This window comes from Peromyscus californicus, unplaced genomic scaffold, assembly GCF_007827085.1.
Source record: "Peromyscus californicus insignis strain IS unplaced genomic scaffold, ASM782708v3 Scaffold_7__1_contigs__length_154581171, whole genome shotgun sequence".
Lineage (NCBI taxonomy): Eukaryota > Metazoa > Chordata > Mammalia > Rodentia > Cricetidae > Peromyscus > Peromyscus californicus.
Window position 1 is genome coordinate 152,596,900 of NW_026294595.1, and position 16,012 is coordinate 152,612,911.

Genomic DNA, 16,012 nt, shown 5'->3' on the forward strand with positions numbered 1-16,012 from the left:
GCCGCGCCTTCCGTGCTTGCGCGCTGGTGCATTGCGCAGCCGCGACCTGAGCTCGCCCCGGAAGCAATCGTGCGACCGGATGTTGTAGCGCCAGGACCTGGTGGGTGCGGGCGAGGAGCTTCCCAGATGTACGTTCTGAGGCGGCGGGCTGGCTGGGTGGCGAGGTCTGTGTTCTTGGCCTTCGCTCTAGTGAGGATGGCTCGTCCAACCCGAGCGCCAGAAACTTGGTTTCTGAAGATGTGTTCTTCGCTTAGATAGAGCGTGGTGGTGCACGCCGGGAAGCTGAGGCCGGAAGATTTCCAGTTCGAAGCCAGTCTAGGCTACTTAGTGAGACCGTGAACAGAAAACAGTGGCAGGAACTTCCCCTTGCCCAGCTCTTTTGGGAGCACTCCTCGGGTAGAGACTCGCTTGTAAGATACAGGCGCTGCCTTGTGCTGCCTAACTTCGTCAGTTGACTTATCCTGAATCCCAGCCTCTACTGCTTTGTAGGGGCTTTTTTAAAAGTTCAGGTAAAGAAGCGTTCTGCACACTGAGGACCGGTGGAGGTGCGTCCGGGCTGGTGCTCCTAAAGGAGCCTAAAGCACTAGACTAGGGAACAGTTCGGAGCGGTCCGAGGCGGGCACTGGGAACCGTGCTGGGGACCTTGAGCGCTGGGAATGGGGGCAGCCGTCCCTCCTGTCTGCTCGAATGAAAAATCCCACAAGACCCCACAGGCAGACAGGCGCCAGCCAGCAGCGTGGTTGAAAGAGACACATGCTTTATTTTGTTTTTGAGACAAGCTCTCCCTATGTAACCCTGGCTGGCCTGGAACTCGAGATGTCTGGCTGGCTTCCGTGTGCTGGGATTAAAAGCATATGCCACCACACACAGCAGGGACACGTTTTCTTCTATGAATGACATGTAATTAAGTTTTAAAAAATGTAATGTGAATTGTCAAGTGACAGAACAATACTCCAGTTTCTAAATATTTTCCACATGAAAAACGAAGTAGATCACAAATATATGTAATGAAGCGTAACAGTATGTAGCAGAAACAGTAATGCCCCCGTGGGTTTTAATATCCTGTAGCAGAATGGAAACAAAATGTTTAGAATTAAGTTAGTTAACTGTAAGTACTATGAACCAAGTTGAAGGATAAGTGTTGGGTAAGCATATGCCATGCTTCAAGTGACTGTCCTGTAAAAGAACAACTCTGAAGAAATGGAAACACTTCTCAAGAATGCCCCTCTCTCTCTCCCTCCCTCTCTCTCTCTCCTCCCTCCCTCCCTCCCTCCCTCTCTCTTTCTCTTTCTCTCTCCCTCCCTCCCTCTCTCTCTCTCACAGGTTTTCATGTGTCTCTGGCCACCTGGCTGGCCTTGAACTTGCTATGCAGTAGAGGATGACCTTGAATTTCCGATCTTCCTTCTTCTGCTTCCTGGGTACTGAGAGTAAGGGTAAGTGCTGGCATGGCATGCCTGGTTTATGTGGTTCTAGGGATCAATCCCAGGTTTGTGCATGCTAGACCAGCAAGCATTCTCCCAACTGAACTATATCCCCTCTTCCAGGGTGCTTTTTTTTTCTCAGTGGAGACATTGTGGCACATATTTCTAATCCCAACTACACAGTAAGTTCAGTCAACACACTGTAAAAATCGGTGCAGAAGATTCTTGGCAGTACCTTTTGTGGACCGTAGCCAGGAACTCAGCAACCTGGATAGCAGCAGTGACCGTGTCTGGTGTGAAGCCCTTCACTCCGTCGGCACCGTTCTCCGTGTTTGTGAAAGCCCTATGTATAGCCTTAAAGTATCTGGCTGTCAGGCTGCAGGCCCTGACTTTCTTCACTGGTCCAGCAGAGGGAAGTGAGGACACTCTTCTAGGCTCCCTCTGCAGTGTGCTTCAGGCAGACCCTGCCCATTAGGACTTTTGTGATGGCAATGTCCTGATCTGTGTTGCCTGATATAGCCCTGTGTGGCCTGTGGCACTGAAGAACTAGGTACTTACATTTTATTTACTCGCGTGAGTGTGCATGCTCATGCATGTGAGTGTGCACATGTGTGGGTAAGAGGACATCGGATGTTCTGCTCTTTCACGCTCCGCCTTGTTCTCTTGAAGCCAGGCTTCTCACTGAGTCTGGAGCTAACCAGAGAGCCAACAAAGCCTCTTGAATCTTCCTATCCCAGGCTACCTGTAGTGTGTGTCGATTGCAGGTCCATGACCACCCTAACTTTTTAAATGAATGAGTCCCAGCTCAAGTCCTTATGCTTACATAGCAAAGATTCTTGTCCATTGAGTTCTTTCCCTAGCTCCCATTTTATTTCATTTTAACTTTTCCAGTCTTGGGTGGTTAGTAGACATTGGATGAGACAGTGCAGAAATAGCATTAGGAAGACAATTAGAGGCCGAACAGCAATGGGAAAAGATTGAATTTGTTCCCTGGCAGGGGGCCACATCACTCAGAGTCTACACACAAATTGAAAATTTGGAAAAGGTGTGGGCTGTGGTAGCACACACCTTTGGTCTCAGCACTTGGAGGGAGAGGCAAACAGTTCTCTGTGAGTTCTAGGCCAGCCAAGGCTATATGATGAGACCTCGTCCCAAAACCAAACCAAAAAAAAAAAAAAAGGAAAGAAAAAACCAGAAAGAAGGAAATATGCCAAAGCAGGCCCAAGTTCTTGTCAAGGTTCCAGGTGACTTTGCAGCTGGTTCCAACCTTTGGGTTTGGCTCCACCAGTGCTAGGATGGTGGACAGCCTGTGCCTTACAGATTTAGCTGCTAGTGTGCCAGCAAGTGCCCACAGCAGATTCAGGAATTTTGCTTTTTATCCTGTGTGTTCCTACTCCATTCCTACCCCTCTCATTTACTAACTACCTCAGGACCTTGGTAAATAATGTTCCTATTCTCTGCTTTAGGGTTTTCCACTATAAAATGGGGATAATAAAATAAATTGCTTTATAGACTTCTTATGTAGACAGAAAGAGTTAATCCCTGGAAACCACTTTTAAAAGAACAGGATTCTGCAAGTGGTACACTAGGGGTCTGTAGTATTTGATTACTGGTTGCTTGGTTTGGTTTGATTGGCTGATTGGTTTTTAAAGCAGGGTCTCCTGTATCTCAGGTTGGCCTCACACTGTGTAGCTGAGGCTGGTCTTGAACTGCCTCCACTTCTCAATTGCTAAAGATTAGACATGGGTACCACCAGGCCTGGTCGTTTTGTTTGTTTAGATAGAGTCTTGCTCTGTAGCTTAGAGTCTGGAACTCATTATATAGCTTAGACTGGCCTCAAGAAAATCCTGCTCCCCTCAGCTCCTAAGTGCTAGGGATTACAGGCATGAGCTACTGCATCTGGTTTGTTTATTATTAAATTTATCTCCAAGTGGGCTAGAGAGGTGATTCAGCAGTTAGGAACGTTTGTTACTCTTACAGAGGACCCAGATTCAGTTCCCAAAACACAGTGGTTCACAGCAATCTAGAACTCCAGTTCCAGGGGATCTGATGCCCTATTCTGACCTCCATGGGCACTTAGTGTTCATGTGGTATACATACATACATGTGGGCAAAACACGCAAAAATAAATTTTTTTTTTTTTTAAAACAGGGTTTCTCTGTGTAGTTTAGGTGCCTGTCCTGGATGTTGCTCTGTAGCCAGGACTGGCCTCGAACTCCCAGAGATCCTCCTGCCTCTGCCTCTACCTTCTGAGTGCTGGGATTAAAGGCGTGTGCCACCACCGCCTAGCTAAAATAAATTTTTTTAAATGTACTTTTAATTTACCTTTAAGTGCTTTTCATATGTGGCGCTGGGTAAAAGGAGTTGCTTTCTTTCTTTTTTTTATTTATTTGTTTATTGATGGATGGATGGATGGATGGATGGATGGATGGATGGATGGATGGATTGGCTTTTTTGAGATAGGTTTTCTCTGTGTAGCCCTGACTTCTCTGGAACTCACTCTGTAGACCAGGCTGGCCTTGAACTCACGGAAATCTACTTGCCTCTGCCTCCCAAGTGCTGGGATTGAAGGCGTGCGCCACCACCTCCCAGCCAGTTTTGCTTTCTTAATTTTCATTTCTAATTGTTTGCTGCTGGCATATAAGAATACTTGATGTTCTAAATCAGCCCTGTAGACTGCCTTACAAACTTTCCTGGGGTTTTCTGTGCAGGCAGTCTTCTCTCCTGCAAGTATTAACAGTTTTACCTCTTCCTCTTTTTTAAAGATTTTTAAAATTATATGTGTGTGTGTGTGTGTCTGTCTGTCTGTCTATCTGTGGGTGTATACACCAAGAGCATATTTCCATGGAGCCCAGTACAAGGTATTGGAGTTACAAATGGTTAAGCTGCCTGATATGGGTACTGGGAACTGAATTTGGGTCCTCTGCAAGAGCAGTACATTCTTGGTCACTGAGCCATCTCTAGCCCCACAGCTTCCTCATTTTTGACCACTGTAGCATTTAAATGCCAGTTTGCAGGGGTGAACTTGGGCATCCCTGCCCCCCTTAAATCTCAGGGGTACCGTTCATGCTTTCATATGAAGTGGTGCATGCTTGGGCCTGGCCACTTGCCCTGTGCCTTTCCCTTCCTGTTTGCCGAGGAATGGGTTTCCCTACTGGGTCAAGAAGGTCCCAACCGGTGTGCCACACACACCAGCTGGGACCCAGCTATAGAGGTGGCCTCGTTCTCTCACACCAGACCCTGCTGGTTACTGGCCTCTAATTCTGCTTTCTGTGAAAGCTAGGTTTTGGTTCTGGGCTACATTGATCTCATAAAGTACATTGGATAGTGATCTAGTATGTGTAAATTTGGAGTTATTTCTTGATAGCATTTACCAGGAATTTACCACCAAGTCTGAAATTTGAGAATATTGTTTCCTAGAAAATGCAATTTCTTGAGGAAATGTAGGGCTGTTTGTTCTTGTTTATTTGAATCTTTAAAGATATGTCCATTTGGTTGCCAGGCAATGATGGTGTACACCTTTAGTCTCCACACTTGGAAGGTAGAAACAGGCAAATCTCTTGAGTTTGAGGCCAGCTGGGTCTACAGAGCAAGTTCCAGGACAGCTAGGACTACACAGAGAAACTGTATCTCAAAAAACAATAACTAAAAAAAAAGTCCATTTGAGCCGGCCGGTGGTGGCACACGCCTTTAATCCCAGTACTCAGGAGGCAGAGGCAGGTGGATCTCTGTGAGTTCAAGGCCAGCCTGGTCTACAGAGCGAGATCCAGGACAGGCATCAAAGCTACACAGAGAAACCCTGTCTCAAAAAAAGAAAAACAGTCCATTTGACACAAGCTATTGAGTGAGTCTCAGAGTACCGCATGTGAAGTACTTGTCACTTACGGTGAATTTGTCATTTCAAAGTAATTTACTTTAAAAAACTACTTTCACCCGGGTGGAGGTGGCATAAGTCTTTAATCCCAGCACTTGGGAGGCAGAGCCAGATGGATCTCTGTGAGTTCAAGGCCAGCCTGGTCTACAGAGCAAGATCCAGGACAGGCACCAAAACTACACAGAGAAACCCTGTCTTGAAAAACCAAACAAAACAAAACAATTAAAAAAAATACTTTTATAGACAGGGCTGGGGTTATTTATAGCTCAGTGGTAAAGCATTTTCCTTGAGTATGTGGGCCCCAGGTTCAGTCCCTGGCACTGGTAGAAATTAAAACAAAAACAAAAAGCTTTTCAGAGGGCTTAGTGGTTAAAATTACATCTACAGTCTTCCAGAAAACTAGACTTCCATTTTCAGGAGCCACCTGGTATCCACAACTGTAACTCCAGTTCTGAGGGATCCAATATCCACTTTTACAACCATAGGCACTAGGTACACATGTAGTATATGCATGCATGTACTACACATGCATGTAAGCAAAACACCCATACTTATAAAATACAGTAATAAATTTTAAGAAAACAAAAAAAAAACTTTGAGTTGAAGGCCAGCCTGGTCTACAAAGCAAATTCTAGGACATCCAGGGCTACACAGAGAAACTCTGTCTTTGGGGGTGGAGGGACACTTTAATAGAAGGGTAGGAGGAGGAATGTATCTCCCATAAGTGGTGGCCCGGCATGGGGAGAAGAGGGAATGGGCCATGAGGCTAGACTGGTTACTAGATACATGAAGAAAAACTGTAGGGAGAAAGGAAGTCACAAAACAAATCATTTGAGCAATACTGGACTGCAGGAATGGATATGTGTCCTAGTTAGGGTTTCTATTGCTGTGAAGAGACACCATGACCACGGCAACTCTTATAAAGGAAAGCATTTAATTGGGGCTGGCTTACAGTTCAGAGGTTCAGTCCATTATCATCATGGTAGGAAACATGGTGGCGTGCAGGCAGACATGGTGCTGGAGTGGTAGGTAAGAGTTCTACATCTGGATCAGCAGACAGCAGGAAGAGAGAATGAGCCACTGGGCCTGGCTTGCACATCTCAAAATTCAAAGCCCGCCCCTAGTGACACTTCCTCCAACAAGGACACACCTCCCAATAGTGCCTCTCCCTATAAGCCTATGGGGACCATTTTCATTCAAACCACCACATTATGTGAACTTTTAGTTTTCAGCAGGGGGAGGGGGGTGTGCGCTTGCAGGCAGGCAGGCAGTGTAGACCTGACTAAAAGTGTAAGTATGGAGTGTGAAGGAGAAACAAGGGTGCTTGTACACTCTTAGCTGTGTCCATCAAAGGGGACAGCAGTGTCACAGGGTATCTAGATGTGGGTCCCAGGGTTCCTGGAGGTGAGGCTGTCTGCAGGGCTGTGTTGGAGGAAGACATGGCTGGGGCCACTGTGAACAGGGAAAGGTGTTGAGACCCACAGCACAAGCCAGGAGGACCTGGAACTCCAGGATGAACTGCTGCTGGAGTCTCAGACTACTGCCACTAGCTTGAGGACTGACTAGGAAGGTGTGCATGTATAAATGAATAAACTGGAGGTAGATGAAGGAGCAGGATTCAGGGTGCCTCCCTAGGTCCCTGTGAAGTAGTCAGGCAGAGAGACCTTTGAACTGGGGTGTATGGCCCAGCATGCTGTGGCCTAGTGATTTGTGGGTGTGCTGTCACAGGGGCATACCTTTATATCCCTAGCTGCTTTTCCTGCTACAGGGTGTGTGGTAGGAGTTCAGGCTTCAGTGTTGGCTGGTCTTTGTGAAGACAGCCCTCATCCTGAAGCTGTGCAGGAGCCCACATCATCTCATTAGAACAAAAGTCCTCGGGCTCAGTGGCTTTGGGTCAGATGCCCCCATCACTCTCATCTCAGGAAATTGAAAGGATGAGAGCTGTGTGAGGAACAGAGGACTGAGACCGTGCAGAAGCTGTTCATTGTATTCACAGTAGGACACAAGCCACAGTGCTCCCGTGTGGGTTGGCCTGTCCTTGCCTTTCCACTTTCAGATAAAACTGAGGCAGCAGCTGTGTGACCTCCCTGGGTCATCCCAGGAGAGTGGCAAAGGTGACATTTGTCTGAGTGTGTGTTTGCCATTGTTCAGTGATTTTGTCTTCCTGTTTAACAGGGTTTTTTGTTTGGTTGGTTGGTTGGTTGGTTTTTGGTTTTTCAAGACAGGGTTTCTCTGTGTAGTTTTGGTGCATGTCCTGGATCTTGCTCTGTAGATCAGGCTGGCCTTGAACTCACAGAGATCCACCTGGCTCTGCCTCCCAAGTGCTCCTGTTTAACAGTTTTAAGCTGCCCAAGAGCACACTCTTCAATAACAGTTCAACAAATGGCTGTTTTGTTTTTTTTTTTTTAGAGAAATTCTGATTTGAGGTTTAGATTCCCTTTTAATATTCTCACTAAGCAGGGAGATTATATTCTCCAGGGAGATTCACTCACTGTTGCAAGAGATTTAATTATCTGAATCCTGTGTGCACAGATCCTGGCCTGAGTGCAGATAGGCTGATGGACACCAGAAGCCCCCTTGCACTCTGGGGTCCAGCAGATCAGTTCATTCTGGATTCTGCCATGTGCCAGGCTCTGCTCTAGCGCCTGTCAGAAGTTCAAGTTTAACCCAAGTGTCTTACTGGATCCTTCTTACTTTTGTTAGGGCCATGATACCTACCAGACTTCTTTTGGCAAGGTCCTCCACTGTGTTGGGTGTTTCAAAGTGGGCTCCATCCACATGGGCTGCCCTGAAGCCCAGCCAGCTCCATTCACTGCAGGCATCATCTAGATTGTTCTCTCTGGGCATTGTAGACCATGCTAAGCACCAAGAGGCCTCTGGAAAGAAGCTGCTCTCAGAGAAAAAACTGGTGAGTCTTAGCCTATGGAGGACACATTTAAGTTGTGTGTGTGTGTGTGTGTGTGTGTCCCCGCCTATAAAGGTCAGAGTAAAGGGTAGGATCCCTTGGAATTACAGGCAGTTGTGTGCTACCAGAGGTGGGTGCTGTGATCCAAATGTGGGTCCTCTGGAAGAGCAGCAAGTACTCTTAACTGCTCAGCTGTTTCTCCAGTGCCAATCTTTGCATTCTTTATCCCACCATAGCTTTCCCTGATTGTGCTACTGAGGGTTGCATGGTGCTCTTGAAAAGGACCCTGTGTGCCAAAAGCTTGCCAGCAACACAATAGCCCAGGAGGAGTCAAGGGCAGGTGGAGTTAGGCACTGATTTGATTGATTGGTTTAGGATATTAGGGATAGAAGCCAGGGCCTTTACATGCTAGGCAAGTAAGTGCTCTACCACTGAAGTAAATCCCAGCCTTAAAACCTTATTTTAGTTTCTGAGACTGGGGCTCATGCCATCCAGGTGCCCTTTAACTCCCTGTGGATCCTGATCCTCCTGTCTCCACCTCCCTAGTGTAAGGATTAAATGCATGTGCCACCATGCCTAGTTCTCCTGAAAGTATTTTTACATACATTTATTTTATTTATTTGCAGTTAGGTGTCTTTGAATATTCATGTTCCGTTTTGAACCTGGGGACTGGGTATATCTTTAGTTTTAAGTTCTTTAAGGCTTATAATGAATAAGATATTGTTTGTTAGTTTGTTTGTATACTGCATGTAGGTGCATGTTTATATGCAGGTACTGTGTATATGAAGGCCAGAGGGCATCTCTGTGTCATCCTCAGGAACACTATCTACTTCCTCTGAGACAGAGTCTCTCATGGGCCTGGAGTGAGCTGCAGAGCTTCCCCATCTGCTGTAAAGCGCGGGAATTACAAACGTATGCTACCACACCAGCACTTTTATGTGGGTTCTAGGGATCAAACCCAGGCCATTATGCTTCCAGGCAGATTCTTGACTGTCTCTCCCAGCCGTTTAAGGAAGTTTTTATGCTGTTTGCCAGAACCTTTGGTGGTTTTTGACTACAGAAGTTACACATTAGGACTCACCTCATTTCCTCCTAGTGGAGGGGCTCTAGGTGAGCAGCTGAGAAAAAGCCGTGCTTCCTGGGGAAAAGAACTTTGGCAGCCAGGCTGAGGGACATAGCACCTAGGTTTCCTCAGGGCTCTTCCCTCCTGACTGCTCATGCTTGTGCTAGGTCTTTCCTGGTGTCCAGCCTGTGCTTTTTCCTATGAGGCGGAGTCTGTTTTTGTTGGCACAGGTGAATTCTGGTTTTGTTGGCACAGCGCAAACCTGCATTGTTTCGAAGTAGCAGCTCATGGTTTTCCTCCTGCTGCCAAGGAATCCTAGGATGTTTGTTTGGGGGACTTTTTATTTATTTTTGTGGTGCAGGGCATCAAATCTGGGACCTTAAACATGATGAGTGAATGTTGTACTGCTGAGCTCTGCACCAGGCTGGGCATCTTTTTTCCTTAAGAAACAACCCAGTCTTGGGGACTGGAGCAGTGGCTCTGTGGTTCAGAGCATTTATTATTCTTGCAGAGGACTTGGGTTCGGTTCCCAGCACCCACAGAGTAGCTTACAACTACCTGTAATTCCAGTTCCAAGGGATCTGGCACAGACGTTGCACATACATGGTACATATGCATATAGTCAGGCACACACACATATACACATAAAATAAATAAATATTTTAAAAACCCAATGCTGGGAATGGAGGTGGGAACTGCAGCTGCAGCTGGAGGGTGAGCTTATGTGCACCGATGTATATGAGTGTTTTGCCAGATGTGTGTATGTGCGCCACATGCGTGCCTGGTGCCTACAAAAGTCAAAAGAGGGCTTTGGATGCCCTGGGATTGTAGTTACAGATGTCTGTGAACTGGGAATCGAACCCAGGTCCTTCGCAACAACAGCAAGTGCTCTTAACTGCTGAACCATCTCTCCAGCCCATTTGGGTAATTCTTATTCTTTCACTGTATTAAGGGCCTAATGAGAACCTTCCTGAGAAGGATCCTGTCTCCCTTTCTGCATTTCACACATAAGCCCTCAGGTGGTAACATTGGGGAGTTAGTCTTTCCTCATAGCTAAAGCCTGGGCATTGTCCAAGAACTCCACCTCATTCCATCCTAAGCAGCAGCAATTTTCCACTGGTAAAGACAGACCTGGTGTTTTAGCAATGCAATTCTGTCTGAAAGAAGCTGGAAGGACACTTTGTTCAGAAAACATTTCCTAAACAAGCTGTGCTCTCCAGGTTAGAATTTCTGAGTTCCCTTTTGAAGTGTGCATGCCATACCAGCCACCCGTTGTGTCTGCAGTGATTTGCCTCAGCCCTCGGGTGCTGGTGACCTGTGGGAGCTGGACCTCCCCTGTGGCTTTTGGAGAGCTCTGTGATCATGTTATCATAGTTCACTTCTGATGTGGTAGAGAGGCATGTATCAAGTGAGTGCTATGTGTGTGTGTTGCCTGCATGTATGTTATCTCCTGGAAGGGTTTCAGGGTTGCTAACATCCTTGGGTGCCTTATATTCTCTGTAGAAAAGACATTTTGTGGATCACCGGAGAGTTCTAGTCCGTGGAGGAAATGGAGGCTCCGGCATGAGCTGTTTCCACAGTGAACCCCGAAAGGAGTTTGGAGGTCCTGATGGCGGGGATGGAGGAAATGGTGGACACATCATTCTGAGAGGCATGTGCCCTGGGAGCAGCGGGGGAGGAGACAGCCTATACATAGTGGGTGGAGGGTCCACTGTCTTATCTTGTCATGCATTTGCATTCAAATACTTGATGTATAGACAGCATTTTTATGAACTATATGGCTGCTTATCACCAGTGTACTAAGGCAAATGACTTTGGATGTCATTTTTGTTTTTTAATCTCAGAAACACAGTTTCCCATCAAGAACCTCATGATAGCACATATAACAGGGTCAGAAAGTTCAGCAGAGGACCAAGGTTCTACTGAGCACATGCTTGTCATGAATACTCAGGGAGCTGGGTGCAGGCATCTTCAAAGCATAATGAAGTTAGCTGGTTTCTTTTATTATTCTCATGTGTATGGGTACTATGCCTAAGTGTATGTCTGTGTGTGTACCCTGCAGAGACCATCAGATCTCCTGGAACTGGAATTATGACAGTTGTGAGCTGCCATTAGATACTGGGAATCAAACTTGGGTCCTCTGGAAGAATAGCCAGTGCTCCTAATCACTGGCCCTTCTCTTTAGCCCCTTAGGTGACTTTTTGTTTTTGTTTTCTTTATTGATGATAGTCATATTTGCTTCATATGGTGATCCCTTCCTGTTGCAAGTTTCAGGCCAGCCAGGGCTACAGGGATACATAGGGATCCTGTCTCAAAGGGAAAAAAATGTCATATTCTGTTTCGCTTAGGATCATGGAGAGTGTGGGCATCCAGCCATAACCCAGGCCATGGGAGTGCAAGGGTGACAGGTTTGAGGCCCCTCCCTGTTCCTGCTTAGCAGTTATGTCAACACACAGGAACACAGACTCTGTTCTCCTCCTAGTTGACCAGCAGGTGAAGTCCTTGTCCGCGGTCTCGTCCCAGTACCAGGGTCTCAGTGGAGAAGATGGAGGCAGTAAAAACTGCTTTGGGCGAAGTGGGGCCGCCCTCTACGTCCAGGTAAGCTGAGGGGCTGGAGTGGCCGCTGCTCCCTTGGGTCCTAGTCACTGAGTCCATGGATGACTGAAGGCACCTGGCTAGGAACAGAAGGTGACCAGCAAGTGGACAGTGGTCTGTCTTAGGAGCCATGTCCCCACACACACTCCTTTGCACTGGTATGGTGCCATGTTGCTTCTGACCCAAGAGTCTAAAGGAATGACCCTAAAAGGGAGCCAAGAACATACCCCTTCCCATGTCTAGGTGAGGGCAGCATGCTCACACAGACTGTTTCCCTGCTGCTTGGTTGATTCTGATGCTGTAGCAGCACTTCAAAAGAACCCTTGTGCAGGTGGGTGTTTGCTGTTGTGACAGGGCCTCACTGTGTGACCCAGACTGTCCTTGAACTTGTAATCCTCCTGCCTCAGCCCCCTGAGTGCTGGAAGGCAAGTGTTACTATGACAGCTTACTTATCCAGTATGAGCATAAGACTAGGCCCATAAAATCTCTCCAGGGCTGGGACATTTTCTTCGTGGTGGCAGCAGAGGAGAGTGGTTAGCAGTGCCCTACCCCTCTTCCTGCTGCTGGTTATAGAACAGAAGTTGATGATGATGATGATGATGATGATGATGCTTTTCAGGTTCCTGTGGGTACCTTGGTGAAAGAGGGAGGTGAGGTTGTGGCTGACCTATCTCACCCAGGAGACGAGTACATTGCTGCACTGGGGGGTGCAGGAGGAAAAGGCAATCGCTTTTTCCTGGCCAATGACAACCGTGCCCCTGTAACTTGCACCCCTGGACAACCGGGTCAGGAGCGGGTCCTCTACCTGGAGCTCAAGACAGTGGCCCATGCTGGGATGGTAGGTCCCTGACTGTGCCACATCCTGAGGTGGTGGGTCCCTGCTGGTGGGGTATGCTCTGGTGGTGGGGCATGCTGCCTCCCAGGGGAAAGCGGGAGCTTTCTTTCATTTCCCTTGTGTATGCTGCTGTAGAGCAGGAGCCTGCATCCTCACCTACCCAAGCTCAGCCCTCTATCTGTGCCAACTACTGGTGGCATTGACATTGTCCCTCCATGAAGTCATATAGCACTTTTACTTTTTTTTTTTTCCTAGGTTGGCTTCCCCAATGCTGGGAAATCTTCTCTCCTTCGAGCCATTTCAAATGCAAAACCTGCTGTAGCTTCCTACCCGTTCACCACCTTGAATCCTCACGTGGGGATCGTTCACTATGAAGGCCACCAACAGGTAGCAGGTAGAGCCTCTAAAACCCTGCCAGAGGATGGATTTAAATGGCCCAGTGATTCAGGAGAGCAATTATGTAACCCCTGAGTTTAGCTTCCCACTTAAAATGAGACATTGTTTTCCCTGATTGAAACAATTTTAATGAGTCTGTTCTTTGTCAAAATCAGCCCCTCCCCTCCCAGCCAAGAAATCTGATCTCTTTAGTTAGGAACTGTAATCTTGAGTTTGGAGCTTGAGAAGAGGACTGCCTCTTGCCTTCCTCATTCTCCTGTGGAACTGGGCGGCATCAGTCATGCAGACAGCATGTGGTTTAAAAAGCCTTTCCTGTACCATTTTAAGAGGAAAACTTTTTTCCAGAAGATAATGTACCCATTAAAAATAGCAAGCCTGCTGGTAAGGTTATTTGTACAGCACTTTATATCTGCAAAGTGCACGATAGTGATTTGTATCCATAATCAAATTAGCCATAGAATGCAGGGAGCCATCTCCCTTTTCTGAACCATGTTTGAAGCCTGGAGACAGGAATGTGTTAAATCTTCCTCATTAGATTGATCCACCGTGCCTATCACCCAAATATTTGAGAGCAGCGTTGCAGACCTGAGTGAGAGCTCGAGTGCCTTCATATCACTTGACTTGCTCAGTCACCAGGGGAGGATAAACGGCTTCAATTTCAAGTGTTCCTTGAAAGGAAAGGTGTAGAACATGAGATCTGGGCCAGAAGGGGCCTCCTGAGGGGAGCCTCCTGATCCCAAGGTTAAGAGTGGCACTGGGAAGCTGAACATGACCCTGGACCTGACTGTAAGCTCTTACCTCTTGCAGTGGCAGACATCCCAGGCATCATCCGAGGCGCACACCAGAACAAGGGCCTGGGGCTCAGCTTCCTCAGGCATATTGAACGTTGTCACTTCTTCCTGTTTGTGGTAGATCTTTCCTTGCCTGAGCCGTGGACTCAGGTTAATGATTTAAAATATGAACTAGAGAAGTATGAAGAAGGCCTGTCTGAGAGGTCCCATGTGATCATCGCAAATAAGATTGATCTCCCGCAGGCCAGAGCCCACCTGCCCCAGCTCCAAGCCCGCCTAGGACAGGAAGTCATCGCCTTGTCAGCACTGACTGGAGAGAACCTGGAGCAGCTGCTTCTGCACCTGAAGGTGCTGCACGATGCTCACATGGACACCGAGCTGGAGCAGGGCCGCCAGCCCTTCAGGTGGTAGTGGGCACAGGGCTGCATGCCCCTGGGCCAGCATGGGGCAAGGGTGGCCAGCGGTCACCGGAAGCAAACACAAACCTATTATCAAGTGTGGGCAGCTTTGAACACCTGAGAGAAAGTACTTGGAAATACTTGAGCGTGTCAATGTCTTTGTTTTCGCACCAATTTGGAGCACACTCCTGAACTGTCCCCACCCCCCAGCCTAGGGTGATGGGGTACTCTGTGCCACCTAACTGCCCCCACCCCCTGGCCTAGGGTGATGGGGTACTCTGTGCCACCTAACTGCCCCCACCCTCCGGCCTAGGGTGGTGGGGTACTCTGTACCACCTAACTGCCCCCACCCCCTGGCCTAGGGTGGTGGGGTACTCTGTGCCACCTAACTGCCCCCACCCCCCTGGCCTAGGGTGATGGTTACTCTGTACCACCTAACTGCCCCCACCCCCTGGCCTAGGGTGGTGGGGTACTCTGTGCCACCTAACTGCCCCCACCCCCCGGCCTAGGGTGGTGGGGTACTCTGTGCCACCTAACTGCCCCCACCCCCTGGCCTAGGGTGATGGGTACTCTGTGCCACCTAACTGCCCCCACCCCCTGGCCTAGGGTGGTGGGGTACTCTGTGCCACCTAACTGCCCCCACCCCCTGGCCTAGGGTGATGGTTACTCTGTACCACCTAACTGCCCCCACCCCCTGGCCTAGGGTGGTGGGGTACTCTGTGCCACCTAACTGCCCCCACCCCCCGGCCTAGGGTGGTGGGGTACTCTGTGCCACCTAACTGCCCCCACCCCCTGGCCTAGGGTGATGGGTACTCTGTGCCACCTAACTGCCCCCACCCCCTGGCCTAGGGTGATGGTTACTCTGTACCACCTAACTGCCCCCACCCCCTGGCCTAGGGTGGTGGGGTACTCTGTGCCACCTGACTGCCCCCACCCCCTGGCCTAGGGTGGTGGGGTACTCTGTGCCACCTGACTGCCCCCACCCCCTGGCCTAGGGTGATGGGTACTCTGTACCACCTGGTACCTGAACTGCTCCCCAGTGCTTGGTATGCCTGTCACCCTTGCTGACTGGTTTGCTGAGGTTGACTCATTTGTGCTAATTAACACCTCATTAGTAGGAGGACAGTGCTGCTGGCTGAAGGTAGCAAACAGAGCAGCAGAGCCACGGCTGGGCTTCCCGTGCATGGCAGTATTTGCGACAGAGCAGCCCTTGGTTTCTTGTGGGGGCTGGGTCTGCCCACAGTCCTGCAGAGCCTTGTTGGTGCCATCTACTGTGCTAGCATGTCAGGGAGGCAGGGTGCAGTGGACATAACTTTGTTCTCCAGTGCCAGCTGACTGAGGAAAACAGCGAGGGCCAGCTCCTTCCCTGTTGTTCCCAGAACAACGCTGTGCTGAGCTCTGTGGGGGCTGAACACCAAGGCAGCCTTGAGCTTCACGACTGAATGCACCCAATATCCGACCCAGGCACACAGCCTCTGGCTGTGCGTCAAGGATGCGCCAGCAAGTTGTCAACCAAAGGAGATGTGAACCTTGAATTTCTGGCATTATTCCTGATAGGTGGCCTCAGCTCAGCAAGGTATATGAAAGAATGGCAGGGTACCTATCCCTGGTGACAGGAACTGCCACCACTCTGCCTTGCCCTAGCCAAAGGCTCAGCTCACCAAGACTTACCTGACCTGTGAGTCAACGCCAACCTTTTTCCCCAGCAAGGACCACTTTACCCCTCCCAGCACT

The 16,012-nt window shown here is 48.7% G+C and overlaps 1 protein-coding gene across 4 annotated transcripts; it reads left to right on the plus strand.

The window, feature by feature from the left end:
• The first annotated feature begins 8 nt into the window (after nucleotides 1–8).
• On the plus strand, nucleotides 9–14,421 carry Mtg2 (mitochondrial ribosome associated GTPase 2). Of its 4 annotated transcripts, none has more exons than XM_052726095.1 (8): nucleotides 9–128; nucleotides 1,324–1,433; nucleotides 7,999–8,203; nucleotides 10,767–10,914; nucleotides 11,746–11,861; nucleotides 12,478–12,696; nucleotides 12,949–13,087; nucleotides 13,897–14,421. In XM_052726095.1, the coding sequence occupies exons 3-8, from the start codon at nucleotides 8,003–8,005 to the stop codon at nucleotides 14,289–14,291; spliced, it is 1,218 nt and encodes a 405-aa protein (XP_052582055.1). In that variant the 5' UTR covers nucleotides 9–128; nucleotides 1,324–1,433; nucleotides 7,999–8,002; the 3' UTR covers nucleotides 14,292–14,421. The 4 variants fall into 4 exon arrangements, with proteins under 4 accessions (XP_052582055.1, XP_052582056.1, XP_052582058.1 ...); XM_052726096.1 differs by having other exon boundaries at nucleotides 61–164; XM_052726098.1 differs by lacking the exon at nucleotides 9–128 and adding an exon at nucleotides 171–545.
• The last annotated feature ends 1,591 nt before the right edge of the window (nucleotides 14,422–16,012 follow it).